The sequence below is a fragment of the Cheilinus undulatus genome, linkage group 15 (assembly GCF_018320785.1).
Source record: "Cheilinus undulatus linkage group 15, ASM1832078v1, whole genome shotgun sequence".
NCBI lineage: Eukaryota > Metazoa > Chordata > Actinopteri > Labriformes > Labridae > Cheilinus > Cheilinus undulatus.
This window is the reverse complement of record NC_054879.1, coordinates 3,045,324-3,067,305: the sequence shown is the minus strand read 5'-3', so window position 1 is coordinate 3,067,305 and position 21,982 is coordinate 3,045,324. Positions and strand designations below refer to the sequence as shown.

The 21,982-nt window shown below is 42.6% G+C and overlaps 1 protein-coding gene across 1 annotated transcript in view; it reads right to left on the bottom strand.

Annotated features, from left to right (window-relative positions):
• Nucleotides 1-20,222, bottom strand: part of htr2aa (5-hydroxytryptamine (serotonin) receptor 2A, genome duplicate a) — a 91,093-nt gene extending 70,871 nt beyond the window's left edge. The window contains exon 1 of the mRNA XM_041807105.1: nucleotides 19,817-20,222. Within this exon, the coding sequence (XP_041663039.1) occupies nucleotides 19,817-20,222 (406 nt within the window). The remainder of the gene's footprint in view (nucleotides 1-19,816) is intronic.
• Between the last annotated feature and the right edge of the window lie 1,760 nt (nucleotides 20,223-21,982).

The following is a 21,982-nucleotide window of genomic DNA, read 5'->3' as shown; positions in this document are numbered from 1 at the left end:
ATGTCAAATCAGACATGAACCCAAACAGGCTGTCATGCTTAACAAAGGGAGATGTTTGGGGGTCTGGTTTTTTTTTTTGTATTTTTACCTGCATAAGTCAGAAATAAAGAGAGCTGATGTTTTATATAAAGAATAAAAATATGCACTAACATTTGTCATATCAGAAATAGGTTCAAAATGTAAAGTCCACCGTGGTCTGTGGCTAAACTTCGGTTCCTAGCGTCGATCAGACTGAATGAAACCACATTAAACAGAGCAGGCCAAGAGTACCTTGCTGCAGACAAGATGGCCGACATACATCCGATCCATGCTGGAAGTCTCAACCAGAAGTCCGTACGTCTAAGGTTAGGCTCAGGCATTAGAACCTGAGTGGTTAGGTTCAGGCTAAGGCAGTGGGGAAGGTGATATATTTGAGATCCAGCAGTCAGAAGACTGACAAACACTGGCGGCTGAGTCCAACACGAAGAAGAAACTTCCACTTGGGACTTCCGGCGTGGATTGGATGTATAGCGACGCCCATGTCCGCCATCTTGACTGCAGTTGGGTCCCTCTCGAGCAGGCAGGGATACGTCTGTGAAAGTAGCGGTGGATCAGGAGACTGTCAGACTGATTTTGTCTTTACTAGCGTGGCCTTTTGGCTCAGGCAAACTTTCTGCTGTTTCCAGTGCCCATTGAATCAGCACACTGCCTTGTAATTGCCTGTGGCTTGGCCCTAATGCCCGCGGCCCGCAGCTACTGACACTTCGTTTTAACGTCGTTAGGATGATGACTTTTAAGTGACTTATAAGATCCGTTTCAAAACTCCAGGACGTTTTTCACTCTTCGGCAACTTTGCGGGTCAAATTTAACAAACGCTGTCGTGTTATTCTCCCCGTAAATATTGAATAGCTTCACCAGTACTGCCGTGTCGTTAGCCTCGAGCACTGAGGCTGCTTCCTCTTCTTCTCTGGTGCTTAATAGCGGAAAATGTACTGTGGCGCCACCTACTGTTTCAGAGTATGCAGTCTTGTGAAAAAGAAAACAAATGCCTTTATTATCAGTGGGTTTTATCAGTTAATATTTTATTATTGGGAATAATAAAAATATGTTAAATATATGCAATATCGGCCGATAATTTATGGGTGCCGATAATTATAGTGCATCCCTACTCGCTACATATTTTGCAGTAAGGACAGCCTTGGTGTACTTGTAAAGACTTTGGTCTGTTATTTTCAGATGCATTTTTTTGTGTATTAAATGTAAGACTGTGTTCACTGTGTCCCATGTGTTTTATTCGTATTCACTGTAAATGGATAATGGCAGTAAAAAGAGGCTGAGGCAGGATTATTCACACAATGAACAGTTACTTTAATAAATGAGATCTGCAGGAGCATCAGCTGTTTGTATGTCCACATGTGCAGAAGCTGTTTTCTGTGATGCAGGAACCCCAGCTTAACGCTTGGCTTGTGGCTTCTTTCCTGCATGGCTCTCCCTGCTCTCTTTCTCATTCGTTTTTGACTCTCGCCTCTCCTCTCTGAATAAAAAGTCCTTAAAGACATCTTAAAGTCTTACGTCTGTTAGTGTGGAGTCCCCCTGTGGGCAGACTGTCGTTGTGTTGTTGATGTAGTTGTTATTTCCACACGTAGACTCTCTTCAGTTTGTTTGTTAAGAGCCGAGACATTCGTAGTCCTCAGGGTTCGAGTTTTGTGCCAAGCCCAGCTTTTCTGTGTGTTTCAGCCGCTTTTTCAGTCTCTCTTACACAACCTCTGAAGGAATCGAATGTTGAAAGTACAAACAGCTCTTTGGTAATGACTTCAGCTCTATTTCCATCCCTTTCTTCACGTCAGCTCCCTGCATGCATCTCCCATTCCACTGAAGAGTAAAACAGTGAGCTGAGCTGAAAACATTACAGCGTGTGGAAATGATGAAACCTCTAACATCACACAATCAGGAGGGAGAAAAGAGGAGAAAAACACTGCAGCCATAACCGTTCCCTAAACGGCACCAGCAGAGATTTAATATTGTATGAAATGACAATTTTCTCTTGGCTCGCCACATTCGCTTTACTGATTGTGTTGCAACCTAACAGCAGAAAATGTCTTTTCAAACAGATTTGTCCTGCTGGGCCAGCCTTCAAAATAGAAACTTTTACATCAGCCACAGCGTCTACAACCAAATTTCCCAATAAAGTCATGATTCACTGTATTGCCCTGACGTTAAAGCTCCTATTGCATAAGAAGAACAAAAAGCTGGGTATTATGTAAGACAAGGAGCCTCAGGACTAAAGTTTTCAACTTTCATTATCTTAGAACAAACAAGTCACCACCATACACTCAATATTGATCAGGGACTCTAGATTAGGGTGTCATTTTACTTCTGCTTTTAAAACTAAGGCTTAGGTTTGCAGGCATACAAATCGAGCACGCAGCTTTGGTTCAGGCAGGCCACGGTGTCATTGTTAAGATCAGCTGATCTCATGCAAACCCTCATACCTCATCATCACCCTCATGACGGCCAGCTGACTTGTGGCTAATCGCTCTCATGCTGCCTCATTTCAACTGCTCTTGCCAGGCCATGCTCTACCGCTCTCTCTGGAAGCAGGTTGCAACCCTCCTCCACCCCAGCGCCTCCTTTTTTCTGCTTCAGCGTCGTTCTGTTGTCACTGATGCCTGCTCTGCTCTGGGGTTTCTGCTGCCCCTCTCCCTGTCTCAGTCTTTCCTCATCAGCATAGGAAGAGCAGGAACGTGTGCTGTTCCTGCTGAATGCTTTCTATGCAGGCTTGTGCTAATTAATAACTACTAATACAGAGATATTTAAAGCTGAAATCATTTGTTTCCTGACTAAGTGGTCCTGACTGAACTGGGTTCAACAACTGTGGCCCTCCAAGACTCTGAATAAAGCAGCTTCTTGAAACAAGGTCAGTTCCATGAGATGAAATGTCTTCTCCATAACCATATGTGTATCATGGTTTCTCCCTCAGTTAGCTCACAAGTTGACCTTGACTGTGTAGCAGTATAAAGTGATAATAAATAAATATTGTCTTATAAACCTCGTATAGTATTAATAATAACTGGGCACCACTGCTTATGCAGATTGGTTATTGAATAACCAATTAAAACAATTGCAATTATTAATAAATAAATGAATTCAATAATTAATTATGAATTAATCTCATATCTTCAGTTATGCGTCCTCGTGACAGTGACTCCACTTCCCAACTTAATAATGATTTCTGGACAACGACTGACGATTGAAGATCGTCTGAAGATTTATTATTTAATCACAGAAAATAGATTTGTAAAAATAGATCTGATTAAATTAATTGTTTTAATGGAACTGTTGGAGACACTGTCAACCCTGATGAGTTGGATCAGAATCCTACTGTTTGCCATAGAAGGAGGATGAGGAGATGAACTGGTGAGGTGCTGAAAGCCCGGAGCTACACTGGTTCTGCAACGGCGCCAAGGTGGGTCTCTCAGAGAAGACAGTCTGACAAACATGGAAGGATGTGTCCTTTCCATGTGTCCTGGTGGGCTCCTCTTGTTAAAAAAAAAGCAGTTCTTAATTCATCCAATCAAAAATAATGTCTCAGCTGACATCACTTTGAGTTATTGGAAGAATCACAGTGATGAAGTCTGGATGTGCAAGGAAAAGGACAAAAAAAAACTGTCTTCTGCAACAAATAACACGAAAGCTATACAAAATTTTAGAATTGGAGCTGGATCGAAAATAAAGTTAACTAAGACTTCAAAGTTCAATTAAAGTATTGAACCTGGCCCAGACTTCTAAGAAACAAAGAGAAGAAACGTGTTTCACGGAGAGGTCTAAAAAAGACTTAGATAACTTAAGAAGAAAGATAAAGAAAATCAAGGAGAAATAATGAAGGAGAGAGCTGAAAAGGACACTGAAAACTTGGGTTCTGATTCCCGATGTCTTAAAGCGAAAGAGGGAGGACCAACTCCATCTGAGCCTTCCTCTAAGGCAGTGATACTCAACCTGCGGCTTGCGAGCCACATGTGGCTCTTTGGTGACCGGTTGCGGTTCTTTTAAGGCATACTTAAAAAAAAAAAACAACTTTAACTAAAAACATTTATGAAGGTGAACACTTTCATCAGTAAAGATTCATGGTAGGTCGCATCAATAAATCTGCTTCCCACACACAGAAGACAGGCTTTAACTTCCAAATTTAAACGTTCATTATTTTGAATCTGTATATTATTACTGTCGGATGCACTCAACGGCGGAGCGTGTGTATAAGAGCAGAGGATGTCCGCAGGTGGTGTGTCTTCAGTAAGCTCATTCACTGAAGTCTGCTGTCATGAGTTCAAATTAAAGCTTCCCATTTCATCATTTCAACTTTTCTCCAGCCACGCCTGCCGATGCTCTCTCACACTTATATCTTATGACAATTATGCCGATGCGCGTCATCAACGAGTAGCCTCTAACACACACAGAGCACATGTGGAGATAGCATAATATTTAATATCTAGTGAAAGTTGTCCAAACGTGGGTGTTTTATTTGATCTTTAATGTACTAATGATCATACATGTTGTCAAAAGAGCAGAAATATAAAACCAAAGCAGGGCTGGTTTCAGTCATTTGGAGGCCCAGGGCAAAGACCACTATGAGGCCCCTCCCCTTTAACTAAAGGATTAATAATGAGCAGAAAAAAATTAGAAAGCAACTCTTTTATGTTAATAAAGCCACAGAACTCCAGTAAATTCCCCAATGTGAGCTATAAATACCTAAATAGCCAACCATCATAAATCATTTTCTTTGAAAAGTATCTCAGAGCTCAAACTCAGCTCATGCTAATATCTTAAAAAATCTTTAGGCCAGGTGGAACTTTCACAAAGCTGGTGTTGGGCCAAAAACTGTTATCTCTAAAATGACCACTTTTCAGGAAATGAAAAGTTTATAATTTATAAAAATGATATAAATATGATTTTTAAAAATAAATTAAAATCATGAAAAATTGAGATACAAGGTTTTAGCCTGATGAATAAAGTGATGAATAAAATAAATATGGTCATTATCAGAGACATATTGGTTCTTCTGACTCTACAGACATTTGTATCCATTTAACCTCATAATTATCCACCAATCCACTGTTTTATTTTCTCATTTTAACTTCAGATTAACTGATCTATTATCTACCTTACATTCCGGGTTTGGATTGTGACTCATGCTAAAAAATTTTTTAAACAATGTGTCTCTTTGGTAAAATAAGTTTGAGTACTACTGCTCTAAGAGAGGAAATGTCACTACATGAACCACTCTTCATCAAATTAGTAATTCTTATTCTGGCCATCCAATCAGATATCTCCAAGTTTTAAAGTTGTGATCTCTCCTGACATCTGCATTTATCAGACCGTCAAATAACCCGCCTTCCTGTCCGAGAAGATTTTAGGCAGGAAAGGTTGGTAAACAAGGATGGGTAGTTGGTAGACACAGGGAGGTCCCCCGTGTTCGAAATCCTGCAGGAATTCTCAAAAGCTGCAGACATTAACGACAGGTTTGTAGGATATCTAGCAGATTTAGGCCTTGATTCCGCTACAACTGGTTCTGACACAACGGCTAACAACAGAATCCTAGAAGCAGCTCAGACTGGGAGATGTGGGGCTGATAGAACCTCAGCTGGAACTCTGGAGTTTAATGACACAAGTGCAGTTCAGACTTTAGATGGTAAATAAATGAAGCGACACCTGTAAGCTGGGAGATCACTGATTTCATACCTGACATTCATCATAATAAATCACAGGACACATCCTCCTATTTCTGTGGTCTGTTTAAACTGTAAGATTCCCAGCTTCTTCCTCTGCTCTGCCCTGAATCAGTGCTACGCCCTCACTTCAACACACCTCCACCCCAGCATCCCAGGGCTGTATAGTGGGATAGATATGTTTCAGGTTTTTAACCTTTTAGCACAGGTACAATGACAAAGTGGGAGAGGTGTGTACATGTCAGCAATACAGATGTGACTTTAGGTTTTACTTGTTGTCACAAGATCTTCAGACTTGACCTGGACTTGAGATTTGATATTTATGTCCAACCCTTGTGTCTGATACCTTTGGCACATTTTAAATTGAAGCGGGATGTTATTCCCACGAGCAAATCAATCAGGTTTAAAGAAAGCACACTGATGTCCCACAGGTGAAAGCTCCACAACCCACTTTTGAAAAAGGCTTCTATAGACAACACTGTGAAGTAAATGTACCATTCAATGGTGCCTGTGCACAGGTGAGCTCCCAGAACAACCACACCAGGTGGCGCCTCCCTGAACACCTCTGTAGGTCTAGGAGGATCATCAGCTGGGGACCACCTCCTTGATGTTTTAACCCCAGTATCTCTGCTAGTTGCAGAGGGCAGCGATCTGCCCCTGCTGACACCCTGGGGTGTTACTCCTCTCCTCCTCAGCCACAATCACAACCAGCCTCTCTCTGCCTCTACAGCCAGCTCTTTCATCGTTTTCTGATGCTCCATGTCCCAGAGCAGACGATGGTGTGAGGAGCAGACGGAGCAGAAGTACTAGTAGAAACTGACATTTTTCTAACCTGTTCATGTCAGTCAGCGTGAGAAGCATTCGTGTGTCGAGATCAAAAGTGAAATGAGACCCTCCCCTCTTTATATTTCTGTTAAATTTTCTGTGGATGACTTCAGCTCTACGAACCTGAGAAAGAAAAATCTTTCCTTGAGTCTTACTCACATGAACAGGTCTTTTTTTTGCTGAAATAACATTAGAACACAGATTTGTAAAAACGAAAAGTCAAGCTTGGTCAGATCTGTTATCAAGAGACCAAACCAACTTCAGAGTGTGTGTTTGTTGAATGGATGTTGGACTGATCTTTCTGATGCATTTAGGTCAATATGAACGATGGTTGTCCTTTACATCTGCTGCACGCTGAAACACAGGGACTTCAAGGTGTGCATGAGTTTTTTTTAATAAACTGTTACTTTATTCACTGAAAATACACAAACATAATCTCATCAGCTTTGCAGCTGTGCACACCTGTTGTTATCATCATGTCATGTCAAGAGCACAGAATAAAGGGAAGATGTGAGTCTGTAGGTGCTAGTCTGTGTGTGTATGACTGTTAACCAATCAGATGGGATAAAAGAAAAACTGGGGGGGGTTGATGTTGCTCAGTGCTCTGTCTCTGAGCTCTGCTCTGATAGGTCTGTCTTTAATGTGACAGAATGTTCCTCCAGTCACCTTCTGAAGAGTTTCTGAAAAGTCCTGCCCTTCTCAAATGTTTCCTATGGCGCTAATAAAGCATGCCGTTCTCACTGCCCAACCCAAAACTATGATTCTGTTCATTTTCTACTCTCTGGAGACCCATAAATCAATCATCAGAGGACAGTTCTTTAACTTACGTTTCTCTCCTTGTGATGATAAGTGTGAATAATTGTTTGTTTATTGATCGCGAGAGAGTGAGAAAGAGAGAGAATGTGAAAAGAGTGGCGTGCAGCGCAGTCTACGGTTTGATTTTTGCTTTAAAACGATGTAAAGTCATTCAGATCAGAAAGATCAAGGAGGGCTCAAAACACAGCGGCATCAGCTCTAGACGCCACAGGTAGCTCGGCTGTGGTGGAAAAGCAAATCCCCTGCTGAGCCGCCATGTAATGGAAAAGGCCCTCATGGAAGCTTTCCCAGACGAATGTCACAGATATTCATTTAATGATTATGAGTCGATCTGGTGTGTCAGGTTAGTCATTTCCTGCTGACAGGGCTTTATGTTTTAAACTTTAGGGTCCTTACATTCTCAACCTGCAGACATGAGGAACAGCACAATTACACCCTAAAAAATCACTCTGCCATAACACACACTTTAGTCAGGCATCCCAGATAGCTGCAGTCAGCCATATGCAAGGTCTTTTTTGGAAATGACCACTGAATGTTGAGCAACACATTTGAACGGCTTTATTTTACTAAACATAAATTAAAAAATGATGTAAAATAAAGCCATTTTTATACAAGGTGAAATTAACTGAAAGAAAAGCACTCATTATAACCTAGAAGTGACCTGCACAGCCCCTATTATTTTATTTGTTTAGAAAAAGGATCAGAAAAGACCACACAGATCGTAAAAACCATATTTACCACCTTAAATTACAGAGATACCTACTGGTATGAGATTAGAATTATGTGGACCTCTGTGTGCAGAAATATGGTCTGTAATCTGCCCTGGAATTTTAACTCTTAAAGGCGAGCATGAAGAGACAGTGGTACAGCCATTAAATGCCACAAGGGACGAGGAAGGGGAGTAAGCCATGTTGGTGAAGGACATGCGAAGTATTGACGTGGGAAAACATTTTCAATACTTCCAAATGACACGTGAAAACTTTGCCGATGTAGTTGGGTGCCTAGCCCCTCTCCTTCTTCACTCTGGGAGTCACCACTCACCCGTCAACGCTGCACAGAGGAACAAATGCAGGTCAGTGTCACATTTAATGTGGGTCGATGTGAAAAATACATGCCGAGCAGTGTTTTGAGTGACACCAGTTCATGGAGTGGAGTCTGCGCAGTCGTAAAATTTGAGCTTTGCGTGCACAGGCCTTGCGGAAGTCCGCTTTGAGTCCATGCGGACCTCCGCGGAGTCTGTTCTGCGTACGTTCTACCTGAGTATGTTTGGGCCTTAACAGTTCAAAGACATGGTCAATTGTACGTGACTATAAACACAGATGTTCTTTGAGATTATTACAAAGTAGCAGAGGTCTCTAGGTAATTCAGTCCTGTGTGAATTGGGCATATGTCAGCAGATTTCTTTGCTTGATTTACTTTATTCATGAGGACCTTACAACAACCCTACAATCTACAGACTGCTCTTCATTTGAATGAGTCAGATTCTGGATTTGGTTTGAGAGAGAATCACAGAGGAGAAGAAACAAACAATCTTGGAAGTGAACCTCATCCTGCACCGCTGCCGTCCAAAGATTGAGGACAAAACTGGAGTGTTTTGAAACAGAAGTGTTTGTTTCCTCTGTCATACAAACTCCACGAGGAAAGCTAACAAAGAGAGGCAGTGATGGATGGACGCGGCAGTCTTCAAAGTAAAAGGAAAGAAAAGACATTACCCAGCCAGCTGACAGACTTAAAAAGCTTAAATGGGAAGAGGAAATGAGAATTTGATCCCAAACTTCAGGAAAATCGATATGACATTAGGTTATTTTGGAGCCTGTAAACAGCAGAGGTGAGATCAGAGAAGGGAAACCAACTCGGCGAGCTTCCACTGAGCTTTGTTCCCACAGGTCCTCTGTTTCTATCCGTTGCTGCTGGAAACCAAAAGAGCAGAAAAGACCGAGAGGCTTTAGCACATTGATCACCGAGCAACTGCATCACAAAAGCCTCGACCTGAGAGGAAAGAGCGAATGCAAAGAGCAAACGGAGCTCTCAGCGCCAAGACTGTTGGAGTGTAAGAGGCTTGAGAGTGCACATCAGACAGACACGCTCATGTCCACGCCACTTTAACCACTTAATGTGTTTGTTTTCTCCTGCAGACGACAGCGCAAAGTGTCAATCAAAGTCAGACTGACGGGAGCTGAGTGATGGAGAACGCCTGAAGGTCAACCTGGAACAGCACAGACACTCAGAAGCTGCTTACCCCTGTTTACTGCACAATATCAGTAGAAATGAGACGTCACATAAGGACATGGGATCTTAGCAGGAGGACTAAAGCAGATTCATTAAGAGCTCCATAATCCTGCTATTATACTGAGCAGATCTGGAACGCAAATGCAGAATTCACAGCAGGACATAACAGCAAATGAAAACAGCTTTTTATTACTGCTGAAAGATATTTCAGTCAAAAGAAAAGGGGTTTATAAAGTGACTTAATCCAGGCACATGGCACTGCCGAATTATTAGGAACACAAGGAAAAGTAAAAACTAGAACTACTACCTGGTGGTTATACGCCAAAGAAGAGAAGGAGAGGCATGCATTAGACTTTGGAGGTCAAAAGGTCAAATCCATGTGCCTCATGTATTCCTTGCTTCTTATCAGGATATTTCAAGAACGACACGTTTGGTTTATATATTTTTTACTCAGCCAGTCACTAATGAAGCAGAGACTACTGGCACCTTATGCCTGATAACTTAAAAATTTAAGTTGACTGTGATAAGAGTTAGTTACTTGTGGCTGCTGATAACCCTTATTATAGCCATCTTATTTTAATATTTGTTCACCAACCAAACAAATGCAGATGTAAAAAGGGCATATTACTATAACTTAACTCTCGTTGTAGTAACATCTTTTGATGTACCTTACGTAAATGACAGATCAAATTGGGATTTTGTTGTAGCCCCCCTGAAAAAAAATGCACAAGCTGCCACTGATATGAACATGTATAATGTACTATAAAATGAAGGGAAGATTACGGTTCCATCGTCAGAATAATTCCCCCTAGAAAATACGTTTCAATGGTTGGTTCCATTATTTTTCCTCTGGTTGTCTTTGTAAGACGGTAGAGCCGATGGCTGAATCTCAAACTCCTCCCTAAACCCTGAACCCTGAGCCCTCAGTGACTTAACTGACTAAACCTGAGAAGTGATTGAGTGTTTGAGGCTGTGAGGGCTCAAAGTGATAGAAACAGGAATGGAACAGCCTTTTGTTTTTTGTTGACAATTGGTATCTTGCAGAGCTTTAAACAAAGATTAAAAACAAGCGTGCCTCACCTATATTCCTGTTTTCTCAGTGGATGAAAGCTGTTTTATATAATATCTTACAGAAAAATACTTCTTTTTTGCAACATCAGCCCCTTTTTGCACCTTCCATATTTTTTATTTATAATTTCGCTCTTTCCACTTCACTTTTGTTGTGTTTACCAGTGGGAATCACCCGAGAATCCCTGTCATACGTCACAATGCAATGAACTATGGGTAATTCCCTCACGCTAAGTCTGCAGAGATGCCCACTCACGGAAAGGAAAGGGTGCAGGGCTCAAAATGACAGCCCTGAGCTCTCACGGGCTTAGTGGGAGCGCGCCTCAAAGTCAGTGAGTGTGTGAATGTGGACATTGGGATAGGGCCGATATTCCGACACCAACATTATGAGCTCCTCCATTGTTTGCTTTGACCCATGAAGCCTGCTACTTCCAGGTTCTCTCCCTCCTTCGTTGTGATTGGCTGCTGCCAGGCGGCTGCTGCCAGAAAGTTCAACACGCTGAACTCTGAGTGGCAGGGCAAAATCTGTGCACGTTCACGTGGGCGGCAACCGCTTCTGGGTCCTACCGCCGTGGTTAAAACCGCTTCCTGTCTGCCACCCTTCCCTCATTAAAATGACTGGAGGCGGTGAGTTGCTGCACGGCGGTGTGAAAAAGACTTGAGGCTACGTTTGACCAGGATATTGTTCTTGTCCCTTTCATCCAAAAAATCCAACATAATGGGGATAATTCCACAGTGGCCTGCTGTCCTCTCTGTCATCTCGCTGGAACAACAAGCTAGCGATGAGCGCTTATCGGCAGAGAATGTTTACCTTCTGCTGGCATGGCGCTACGTGCCAACATGACTACAGGAAGAAGGAAGGACAAGAAGTGCAGATGCATCGAAGAGCTGCCTTTTTTTCTTTCTCTCTTTTTAAAACCATGGAAGTGAAAGGAAAATTTGGGATTTTTCTTTCAGTAACGGTTTAGTTTTTATGAAAATATAACTATAAACAGATTAATTAAACTGTTAAACCAACGTGTGACGTTACTCGTTAAGACAAAAAAGTAATCTGAGTACTCTAACAGATTACTTTGTAACACGTTAGCCCAATCACCGGGTATAAAACTGGACACTGAAACAGTCTTGCAGTTTGTACTTCCCTGAATGCAGAGCTGATCAATCCTCCTGACTCTCCAACAGGAAAGATCCAATCAAAAGTTTAATTTTAAAGCCTTCTGTTAAAATCTAAAGCTTTCCAGCTGATTTATTTCCCCGTAAACATTTCTGCAGCTCCATGGTCCTAAACATTTACCCACAACTCAGAATTTGTGAATTATTTCTTCTCCCACAGCAGCTCTGCCTCTCTCAGATGCTGGCGTTTATCAATAAGATTAGTGACCAAATTAATGAGCCTGCTTACATTTAAATGTGCTGTGTGCCGCCGCGGGCCACAGCTTAACAAACTGATGTTTGACTTCAGCAGAAAATGAACAAATGTGTTACAAACTGAAGTCAGTTTCACTCGGGGAAAAGAAAAATCACTTGGATTGACACATAGAAATCTTATATACTATACATTCTCTGCTCTCCTGGGAGGAAACTCTGCTGGAGGGAGGCCCTTTACATCAGTGAAAGTGATGTCTGGAGACACATCAGCCTGTCATGTTTGGTGTGGCAGCCCGTCCCGGGGGGACGCACGACAAGAACAAGAACAAGCAGCGCTGAGGAGAGAGAAACCAAGCAGGAGAAGTGTTTCGCTCCTGAATTATAAATGGAAGAAGGCTCTTTGTCCGGGCAGCCACGCTGCCAGGTTAATCCCAAATTTCCCCTGACACTTTAAATGTTTGTTTTAGTCAGATAAATTTGTGGACCAGGACTGGATCTGTGAATCATGACTGGGCTTTGAGCCAAAGAGGCATCAGTCTAAGCATCCTGCGTGTTAGTGGCTGTTTAACAAGCTCACTGTGTGGATTTATGAGAGTACATCCTCATCACAGTGACTCAGAGGAGAAGTACCCCGACACAAACACTCATAATGTGATGCAAGTGAGGATTTAATATGTGATGACAGATTCTGGGCGAGAAGTAGGTCTCTGTGGTCTCTGATGAAAGAAATCCCTTTAATTTCGGAAAAAGTGCAAAAAAACTTTAAAAGAGCAGCGACAAGAGTCTGTACGTACTCCACTGCTGGATTCAACAGTGGACGGAAGTATGGAGCTGATGTGGGAGTGTCACAAATGTCCAGCAGCAGGCGACTCTAAAGAAAGATGTCTACGACTAAATGTTCCTACTTGTGAGTGGATTTATCCCTCTGTAAACAATTGCTGTTGACTTTACGGTCTATATTTGTAGGACCGGGTCTTCTTCAACACAACATGAAATAAAAAACCATTGTCTAAAATTAAACACATTGTAACAGATAAAGATAACCAGAGTAATTACTAATGCCAGTTTTAAATTATGATTTCATTTATTAAGAGAAAAAGCCATCCAAACCTGAGTTCAGTTTGACTTTCCAGACCCAGTCCTGATCACTGCCAGACCTGTTGAATGGACAAATCCCTTAAACAGAACCTGTCTGACAAAGTGAAGTAGGCTAAAAGATCTCCAACGCATTATGGAGTCATCTAAAGAAACTCAAGAACAGATGAGAAACAGAGTCACTGATATCTATCAGTCTGAAAGGGTTACAAAGACATTTCCAAGGCTTTGGGACTCCAGCCAACCACGCTGAGAGCCATTATCCACAAATAGAGAAAACTGTGAACAGTGGTGAACCTTCCCAGGAGTGGCTGGTCTACCAGCATGACTCCAAAAGTGCATGGACCAATCATCCAGGAGGTCCCAGAAGAACCCAGAACCACATCTAAAGACCTGCAATCCTCACTGACTCAGTGAAGGTCAGAGTTCATGATTCAACAACAAGAAAGAGACTGGGCAACAATGGTATCATGGGAGAGTTCCAAGGCCAAAACCACTGCTGACCAAAAAGAACACAAAGGCTCATCTCAAATTTGACTAAAAACATCCTGATGACTTCTGGGAAAATATTCTGTGGACTGACAGACAGAAGAGGAACTTCTGGAAGGTGTGTGTCCTGTTCCATCTGGAGTCAAACTAACACAGCATTTAATCAGAAGAACATCAGACCAACAGTCAGACATGCAGTCGTAGTGCGATGGTCTGGACCAGAACCTGGACCACTAGAACCATGAATTCTGCTCTCTAGCAGAAAATCCTGAAGGAGAACGTCTGTCCATCAGTTCATGACCTCAAGCTCAAGCACACTTGGGTTATGGAGCAGGACAATGATCCCAAACACACCAGCAAGTCCACCTCTGATTGGACTAAAAACTAAATGAAGGATCTTGAGTGGTCTAGTCAAAGTCTGGACTTAAATCTGACTGAGATGCTGTGGTGTGACTTTAAACAGGCCATTCATTCTGGAAAACTCTCCAATGTGGCTGAATGAAAACAATTCTGCAAAGAAGAATGAGACAACATTCCCCCACAGTGATGAGAAAGACTCACTGACAGTTATCACAAATGCTTGCTTGCAGTTGTTCCTCTACATAAAATGTTTCAGCCTAATGCTATAAACATTTAAATTCTGACAATGCATGCCAGAGCAAACACAAAGCCTTGACGTCAAAGGAGCTGCAGAACTGCTGAGCTCAGAAACAGGATTGTTGACAGGCACAGATCTGGGGAAGGCTGCAAAAACATTTCTGCTGCTTTGAAGCTTCCCAAGAAAACAGTGGCCTCCAGAATTCTCTAGGGGAAGAAGTTTAGCACAACCAGGTCAAACTGAATGACTGGGGAGAAAGGCCTTAGTAAGAGAGGAGACCAGGAACATGACGGTCACTCTGACTGGGCTCCAGAGATCCTGTGTGGAGATGGGACAAAGTTCCAGAAGCAGCCCTCCACTGATCTGGGCTTTATGGCAGAGTGGTTAGACAGAAGCCCCCCCTCAAAGCAAAACACATGAAAGACGATCACCTGCCCAATACCATCCCAACAGTGCAGCATGGTGGTGGCAGCATCATGCTGTGGGTGTGTTTTTCACCTGCAGGGACTGGGAGACTGGCCAGGGTTGAGGGAAAACTGAATGGAGCAAAGCTCAAGGATATGAAAACCTGTTCCACAGGACTCAGGACCTCAGACTGGGCCAAAGCTTCCACCCAACCTTCCACGAATGTGCTAGAGTGGCCCAGCCAGAGCCTTGACCTGAACCCTTTCCAACGTTTCTGGAAAGACCTGAAACGGCTCCACTGATGGTTCCCATCCAACGTGACTGTGCTTCAGAGGATTTGCAAAAAAAGAATGGCAGAAAATCTCCAAATCCAGGTATTTGCAAAGCTTGTTGCAAGGACAAACTTCTCATCAACCTCAGACCCCTTCATTCCTGAAACAAAATCATGGTGGATCCTGATCCCCGCCTTCTTCCTACAACCATGAATGAACATTAAACACCACGTCACGACATAATTGCAGCATGGCGTGCTTGTTTGTGGCGTGGCTGCGGCTAATGACTTCTTTTGTCTCCTCATTAAATAACGAGCAGGACGAGCAATCAGCTCTGCAGGTCGTTCTTCAGGAAGCTCTCCTTCCCCTCACTCATTTTCTGCTCCCCTTCTCATGCTAATGAATTTTCTACTTAGGGCTCAAAGCAGCGTCAGAGCGTGGTGGCTCCTGATATTTACTCACATAGACACAGAGGGAAGAGAGGAGGAGGAGGATCTGCTGGTAACAGGCAGAGGAAGGTGTGTGAGAGCCTGACAGAGGCTAAAGTGTGTGTGGCCGACGGATAAACAGAGAAAATGAGGAAGCTGTCGGAGATAAGTACAACTCTCCGTCCACCTGCAGCAGACTGACAGCAGAGCTCACAGTCAGCTTCTGGTCATCTTCTATTCTTTAAAGTTTTATTTTCTCTTCTTTCCAGAAGTCCTGACATACCAGATTCACTGTTTTACAGCCATGACATGGGTTATATGTCACATTCATCTAGACAACACCCAAAGACCGTCAAGCAATGGCCGAACATTTAAGAAAATGACCAGCTGCTGATTGTGTGAGTGTTCTGTCACATTTATTACAGGCCAGTCAGAGTGGAGAAACATGACATAGTAGGTGTGCACCGCCTCTCAGCATGAGCTCGACAGACAGCTGTTGTCACGGCATTTCTTCTCTAAAAGTGGAGCCAGCCGGTAAATTAAACTCATGCTGAAGTTAAAAACATCTTTTCCACCAAGAAAATCTCTGTGTGGTTCTTCGCTCTTCTTCATTTAGTAAAGAAATATCAAATTCTGATCAAACTGCTGCTTCAGCTGCACCCACGCTAATCTCTTCACCTGCTGCCATTGTTCACATAGTTGCAGTCAGTCCAACTAAACCACGCCCATACCTACCTTCCTTTATGATGCTGATTGGTCTGGTCACTGTCTGACCTGGAACAAGTGTATCACCTTGTGGCATTTTGCAGGATGGATCTACCTGATGACAGATGTAGAATCTGGACAATCCATCGGCTTTGCAAAGTTACAAAAGTCTAACACCAAGCTTTTTAAAGAAATACACTGCATTGCCAAAAGTATTTGCTCACCTGCCTTGACTAGCATATGAACTTAGGTGACATCCCATTCTTTATCCATAGGGTTTAATATGATGTCGGTCCACCCTCTGCAGCTATAACAGCTTCAACTCTTCTGGGAAGGCTCTCCACAAGGTTTAGGAGTGTGTTTACGGGAATTTTTCACTATTCTTCCACAAGCACATTTGTGAGGTCACACACTGATGTTGGATGAGAAGGCCTGGCTCTCAGTCTCCGCTCTAATTCATCCCAAATGTGTTCTATCAGGTTGAGGTCAGGACTCTGTGCAGGCCAGTAGAGTTGATCCACACCAAACTCTCTCATCCATGTCTTTACGGACCTTGCTTTGTGCACTGGTGCACAGTCATGTTGGAACAGGAAGGGGCCATCCCCAAACTGTTCCCACAAAGTTGGGAGCATGGAATTGTCCAAAATCTCTCGGTATGCTGAAACATATAGAGTTCCTTTCACTGGAACTAAGGGGCCAAGCCCAGCTCCTGAAAAACAAGCCCACACCATAATCCCCCCTCCACCAAACTTTACACTTGGCACAATAGAGTCAGGCAAGTACCGTTCTCCTGGCAACAGAGAAGATTGCCAAATGGAGAAGCGCGACTGGTCACATCAGAGAACGCGTCTCCACTGCTCTAGAGTCCAGTGGCGGCGTGCTTTACACCACTGCATCTGACGCTTTGCATTGCACTTGGTGATGTATGGCTTGGATGCAGCTGCTCGGCCATGGAAACCCATTCCATGAAGCTCTCTACACACTTTTCTTCAGCTAATCTGAAGGCTGAATCGTTTTGTTAGATACAGTACATATACGGCCAATCACTGCCCAGTCCTGTAAAAATAAGAATAAGTAATAAAATTATTATTATTAGTGATTCGCCCAGCCTAAGATCGCCCTTTGGGGTAAACAACCGACCACAATATGACCCATAGCTTCATAGCATGGGTTTGTATTTTTCACACCTACACCACCAGGTACCTCGGGCTCTCTCCTGCTCTTGACTTTCAAATGAAGTTTTTCTGCTCTCTGGTTTGGCCTGCTCTGCATAAGTTCTTCTTCAGTGTACTCCAGTTCATACAAATATCCTCTTGTATTCACAGCAAACAGCACATCATCATCACTCAAGTCAAAATCACTCATATTAAATTTGTTTTGGCTTGGTGTAGTGTTATTATCTCTGTAGAAGCCTGCAGACCCACACAGCGGCTCGGAGGATATCAGTGCGCTACAAAATGCTGAAAGCTGCATCGTAAATTAGCGCCTGGCACAGAGGTTTTTTTGGGGGGGAAATGAAGTGCTTTGTATGTTTTCGACACAGCGTACAGTCAAGCAAACATATTTTCTCGGACCGTTTGACATCAAACCCCTTAAACTACGTGGATAAAACACTCCCATTTATAGCCACTATGCATCAGATCTCTCTGAGCTTGTAATAACCACAGGATCAACTTTCACAGAAAGGAGACCTGCACGCTGGGGCGGACCTCTGCGCTGGGGCTTGAAATACATTGCCCGAGCCCGCAGACCTCTACGCTGGGGCGTGACGTATGTTGTCCGCGATAAATTTTCTGCTCTATCTGCTCGCCCACTGGCTTATCCTCAACCTAAGCACTTGGGTTTCAATAGCGTAGACCCCTACGCGTAGGGGTCAAGGTCTGCTACTGCAGTGTATGGGTTGGGGTCTGCTGCTGCACGCCCCAGCGTACGGGGCTATGCTAAGGTTTAGTAAGCACAGCGGTGTAGTCATGCTAACAACAGCTAACACGCTACCACCCCAGCATAGGTCTCCAGCTGAATGCCCAGCATAGAGGTTTTGTTGAGGTCTGCAGCCAGACCCTCTTGCAAAATTCCCCTCCAAATTACAGCATTTTCATGCCGTTTATTCACGTCAGCCTTGGTGAGCAAAGGCCTTGTTCTTAACCTTTTATTATATGAGAGGATTAAAAGGCTTCAATGAATATTTAAAAGAATAAATGCAGACATACACTCAGCTTTCTCTCCAGTTCTAGTTTTTAAGGCTGTTCTCTCTGCTTTCTAGATAAGAAATATCACTCTGTGGCTCCTTTCTTTCATTCACTACTTTAACAGCCCTGTTCTCCTCTCTCTGAAGAAGCTCTCACAGTAAACTCTGCCAACAGAAACTCTGAAAACATCGATTGCTGCTGCTCTTCAGCTGTCAGCAACAATTTCAAACCGACCCTCAGACAGCTGATCCAAACATTAGAGTCTGATTTAATAAGAATAAAACCTCAGACAGCTGATCCAAACATTAGAGTCTGATTTAATAAGAATAAAACCTCAAACAGCTGATCCAAACATTAGAGTCTGATTTAATAAGAATAAAACCATAAACAGCTGATCCAAACATTAGAGTCTGATTTAATAAGAATAAAACCATAAACAGCTGATCCAAACATTAGAGTCTGATTTAATAAGAATAAAACCTCAGACAGCTGATCCAAACATTAGAGTCTGATTTAATAAGAATAAAACCATAAACAGCTGATCCAAACATTAGAGTCTGATTTAATAAGAATAAAACCTCAGACAGCTGATCCAAACATTAGAGTCTGATTTAATAAGAATAAAACCTCAGACAGCTGATCCAAACATTAGAGTCTGATTTAATAAGAATAAAACCATAAACAGCTGATCCAAACATTAGAGTCTGATTTAATAAGAATAAAACCATAAACAGCTGATCCAAACATTAGAGTCTGATTTAATAAGAATAAAACCTCAGACAGCTGATCCAAACATTAGAGTCTGATTTAATAAGAATAAAACCTCAGACAGCTGATCCAAACATTAGAGTCTGATTTAATAAGAATAAAACCATAAACAGCTGATCCAAACATTAGAGTCTGATTTAATAAGAATAAAACCATAAACAGCTGATCCAAACATTAGAGTCTGATTTAATAAGAATAAAACCTCAAACAGCTGATCCAAACATTAGAGTCTGATTTAATAAGAATAAAACCTCAAACAGCTGATCCAAACATTAGAGTCTGATTTAATAAGAATAAAACCATAAACAGCTGATCCAAACATTAGAGTCTGATTTAATAAGAATAAAACCTCAGACAGCTGATCCAAACATTAGAGTCTGATTTAATAAGAATAAAACCTCAGACAGCTGATCCAAACATTAGAGTCTGATTTAATAAGAATAAAACCATAAACAGCTGATCCAAACATTAGAGTCTGATTTAATAAGAATAAAACCATAAACAGCTGATCCAAACATTAGAGTCTGATTTAATAAGAATAAAACCTCAAACAGCTGATCCAAACATTAGAGTCTGATTTAATAAGAATAAAACCATAAACAGCTGATCCAAACATTAGAGTCTGATTTAATAAGAATAAAACCTCAGACAGCTGATCCAAACATTAGAGTCTGATTTAATAAGAATAAAACCTCAGACAGCTGATCCAAACATTAGAGTCTGATTTAATAAGAATAAAACCTCAGACAGCAGCAGCTGGGTTTTGTTTTCCTCCTCTAGTGTTTCTGTTTCACTCCAGTCATCATCACACCAAATGTCAACTCAATAAAACCTTACATTTGTGTCACTCACTGCTTACCGTAGAGAATAGTCACCATGGAGACTGGCATGACCAGGATGCCCAGGAGCATATCAGCCACTGCCAGAGACATGAGGAAATAGTTCGTAGCATTCTGCAGTTTCTTCTCCAGAGACACGGCGAGGATCACCAGGATGTTTCCCATCACCGTGACGGCGATGACAAGCAGAATCAGCAGCGCTGCCCAGTTCTTCTCCACTGCCACCTGCTGGGCAGGAGGACACATAGACGCGCCTCTGTGTGACGAGTTTAGTGACTGTGCGACGTTCCCGTGACACCCCGAGTTATTGATCCACTGGGTGATATCCTCCACGCCATGTGGAGGCCAGGTGTTGGACTCCAGAGCGGTGACGGCGTGGGCGGTGTTAGAGATCCACCCAGACACGTTTGAACCTCCCAAGTTCATGGTGTCAGAGGTATCACCTTCACCGCACCACCTCAGGACTGCAGCCGTGAAAACAGGTCAGAGAGATGGAAAAATGAGGAAAACGACTCATCTTTTCTCCATGTGGGAAAACCATAAATGAAACAGCATTTGTCTTCAGGTGAAGAGCTGGAACTCAGTGATTCATCAGTTATTTATTCCAACATTTCAGAGGAAACTCTCTGGCCTCTGTGGAACTATCCACAGAAACCAAAATAGCATTGTGCTGAAATCAACAAAAGTCGCAGCTGTTCCTCCTCATGAGACGGCACTAATGGATGAAAATAACCCACCCTTGTTTGCAGCTCCTTAAAAACAAACTTTAAAGAAGAATATCCCTCCACAAACGCTTGTGTGGCTTCCTCTCACGTGTCTTTTGTCGTTTTAAAAATAAAACCTCTCATCTTTTGACCATAAAATCCATTTGAAGCTGGAGCGATGGGAGAATCAGCTGCAGGTTTTTCATCTTCAAGTCCGAGCAGCACTCTTCATTAAAATAGAACATCCATATGAAGTCTTCAAGTCTCTGGTTCTTCTGTATTTTAGCCCTTCATAATGCAAAAATACACAGAAGCTGCAGAGATCATCACATTTTCATTCATAAAAGTCTCAAACTTTGCTGTCAGACTGTGCAAAGTTCCTCTGTGTTAAAGTGGATTAACTCCTCACCTCATTTCTGCACACATGTGGACAGTCCTAGCGTGTCCTTGTCATTCTTCGACTCACCCCAGCACCTGTACGAGCACGTCAGCGACCGACAGAGATGGATGATGGGCATTATCATATCTGACGTGGAGATGGGAAAAGTCCTGGAATAAACATTCCTCTGTGTTCCAGTCATCCAGAAACAAAAGCAGCCCTCCTGAGATCTTTACATGTTCCTTACAGTTTTTCCTCTTTGGAAAATGTAAGTCACTCCAAATCCTCCTCAAACTGGGGTCAGTACTCCTTCAGCTGCAGCTATAAAAGCTTCATCTCTCCCTCCAAGGATCCAGGGTTAGTTTCCTGACAGAGTAAACACTAAAAGAGGAGAAGAGAAGGACATGTCCAGTGTGACTTGTAGAGTCCTCAGTGATGATCAGGAGCTGAATGATTTCCTTCTTTCTCTCCTCACGCTGCCTCTCTCTCGCTCTCTGGGATCTCCTCTGCTCTCTCTCTCTCCTTTTACCCATGCAGTGTCTCTCTCCCTTGAACCGTATTGGCTCGCTCGCTCTTTAGGCGTTCATTCATTGTTTCCCTTTCTCGGTGACTCGTGTTCTCTCTGCCTCTCTCCTTAAAGGGGGATTTTAGTTCTTCTACCACCTGGCCTATATTTTTGCATGGGTCTAAATGACTTAGAAAAAAAGTGCATTTCTCCATCCTGCAGCAGTAAAACAGGAAAGAATTATAAATCTTTAAAGAAAAAATGTTGGCAACCACTGTAGTAGTGAGAGAATATCCCACTAAGAAAAGGAACGATGTTTACATCCGGAGCGTTTTTACACCAAATTTCACGAAGCCTCTGTGCATTTCTATCAATCTTATATGTTTCTGGCATACAACACTGTGAGACATGAATCTCATGGGACATCAATGATGTCAACCCCCACTAAACTCCTCTGAATCACAGGCTAGGATGTACGCCGATACGCAAGAAATGAACGCCATTAGAGTGCGTCATTCATCTACACCGTCAGTGCCGTGGTCAACAATGAAGCAAAGCAACAACAAAACTGTTTAACTGCTAGAAAACCTTGGAACCC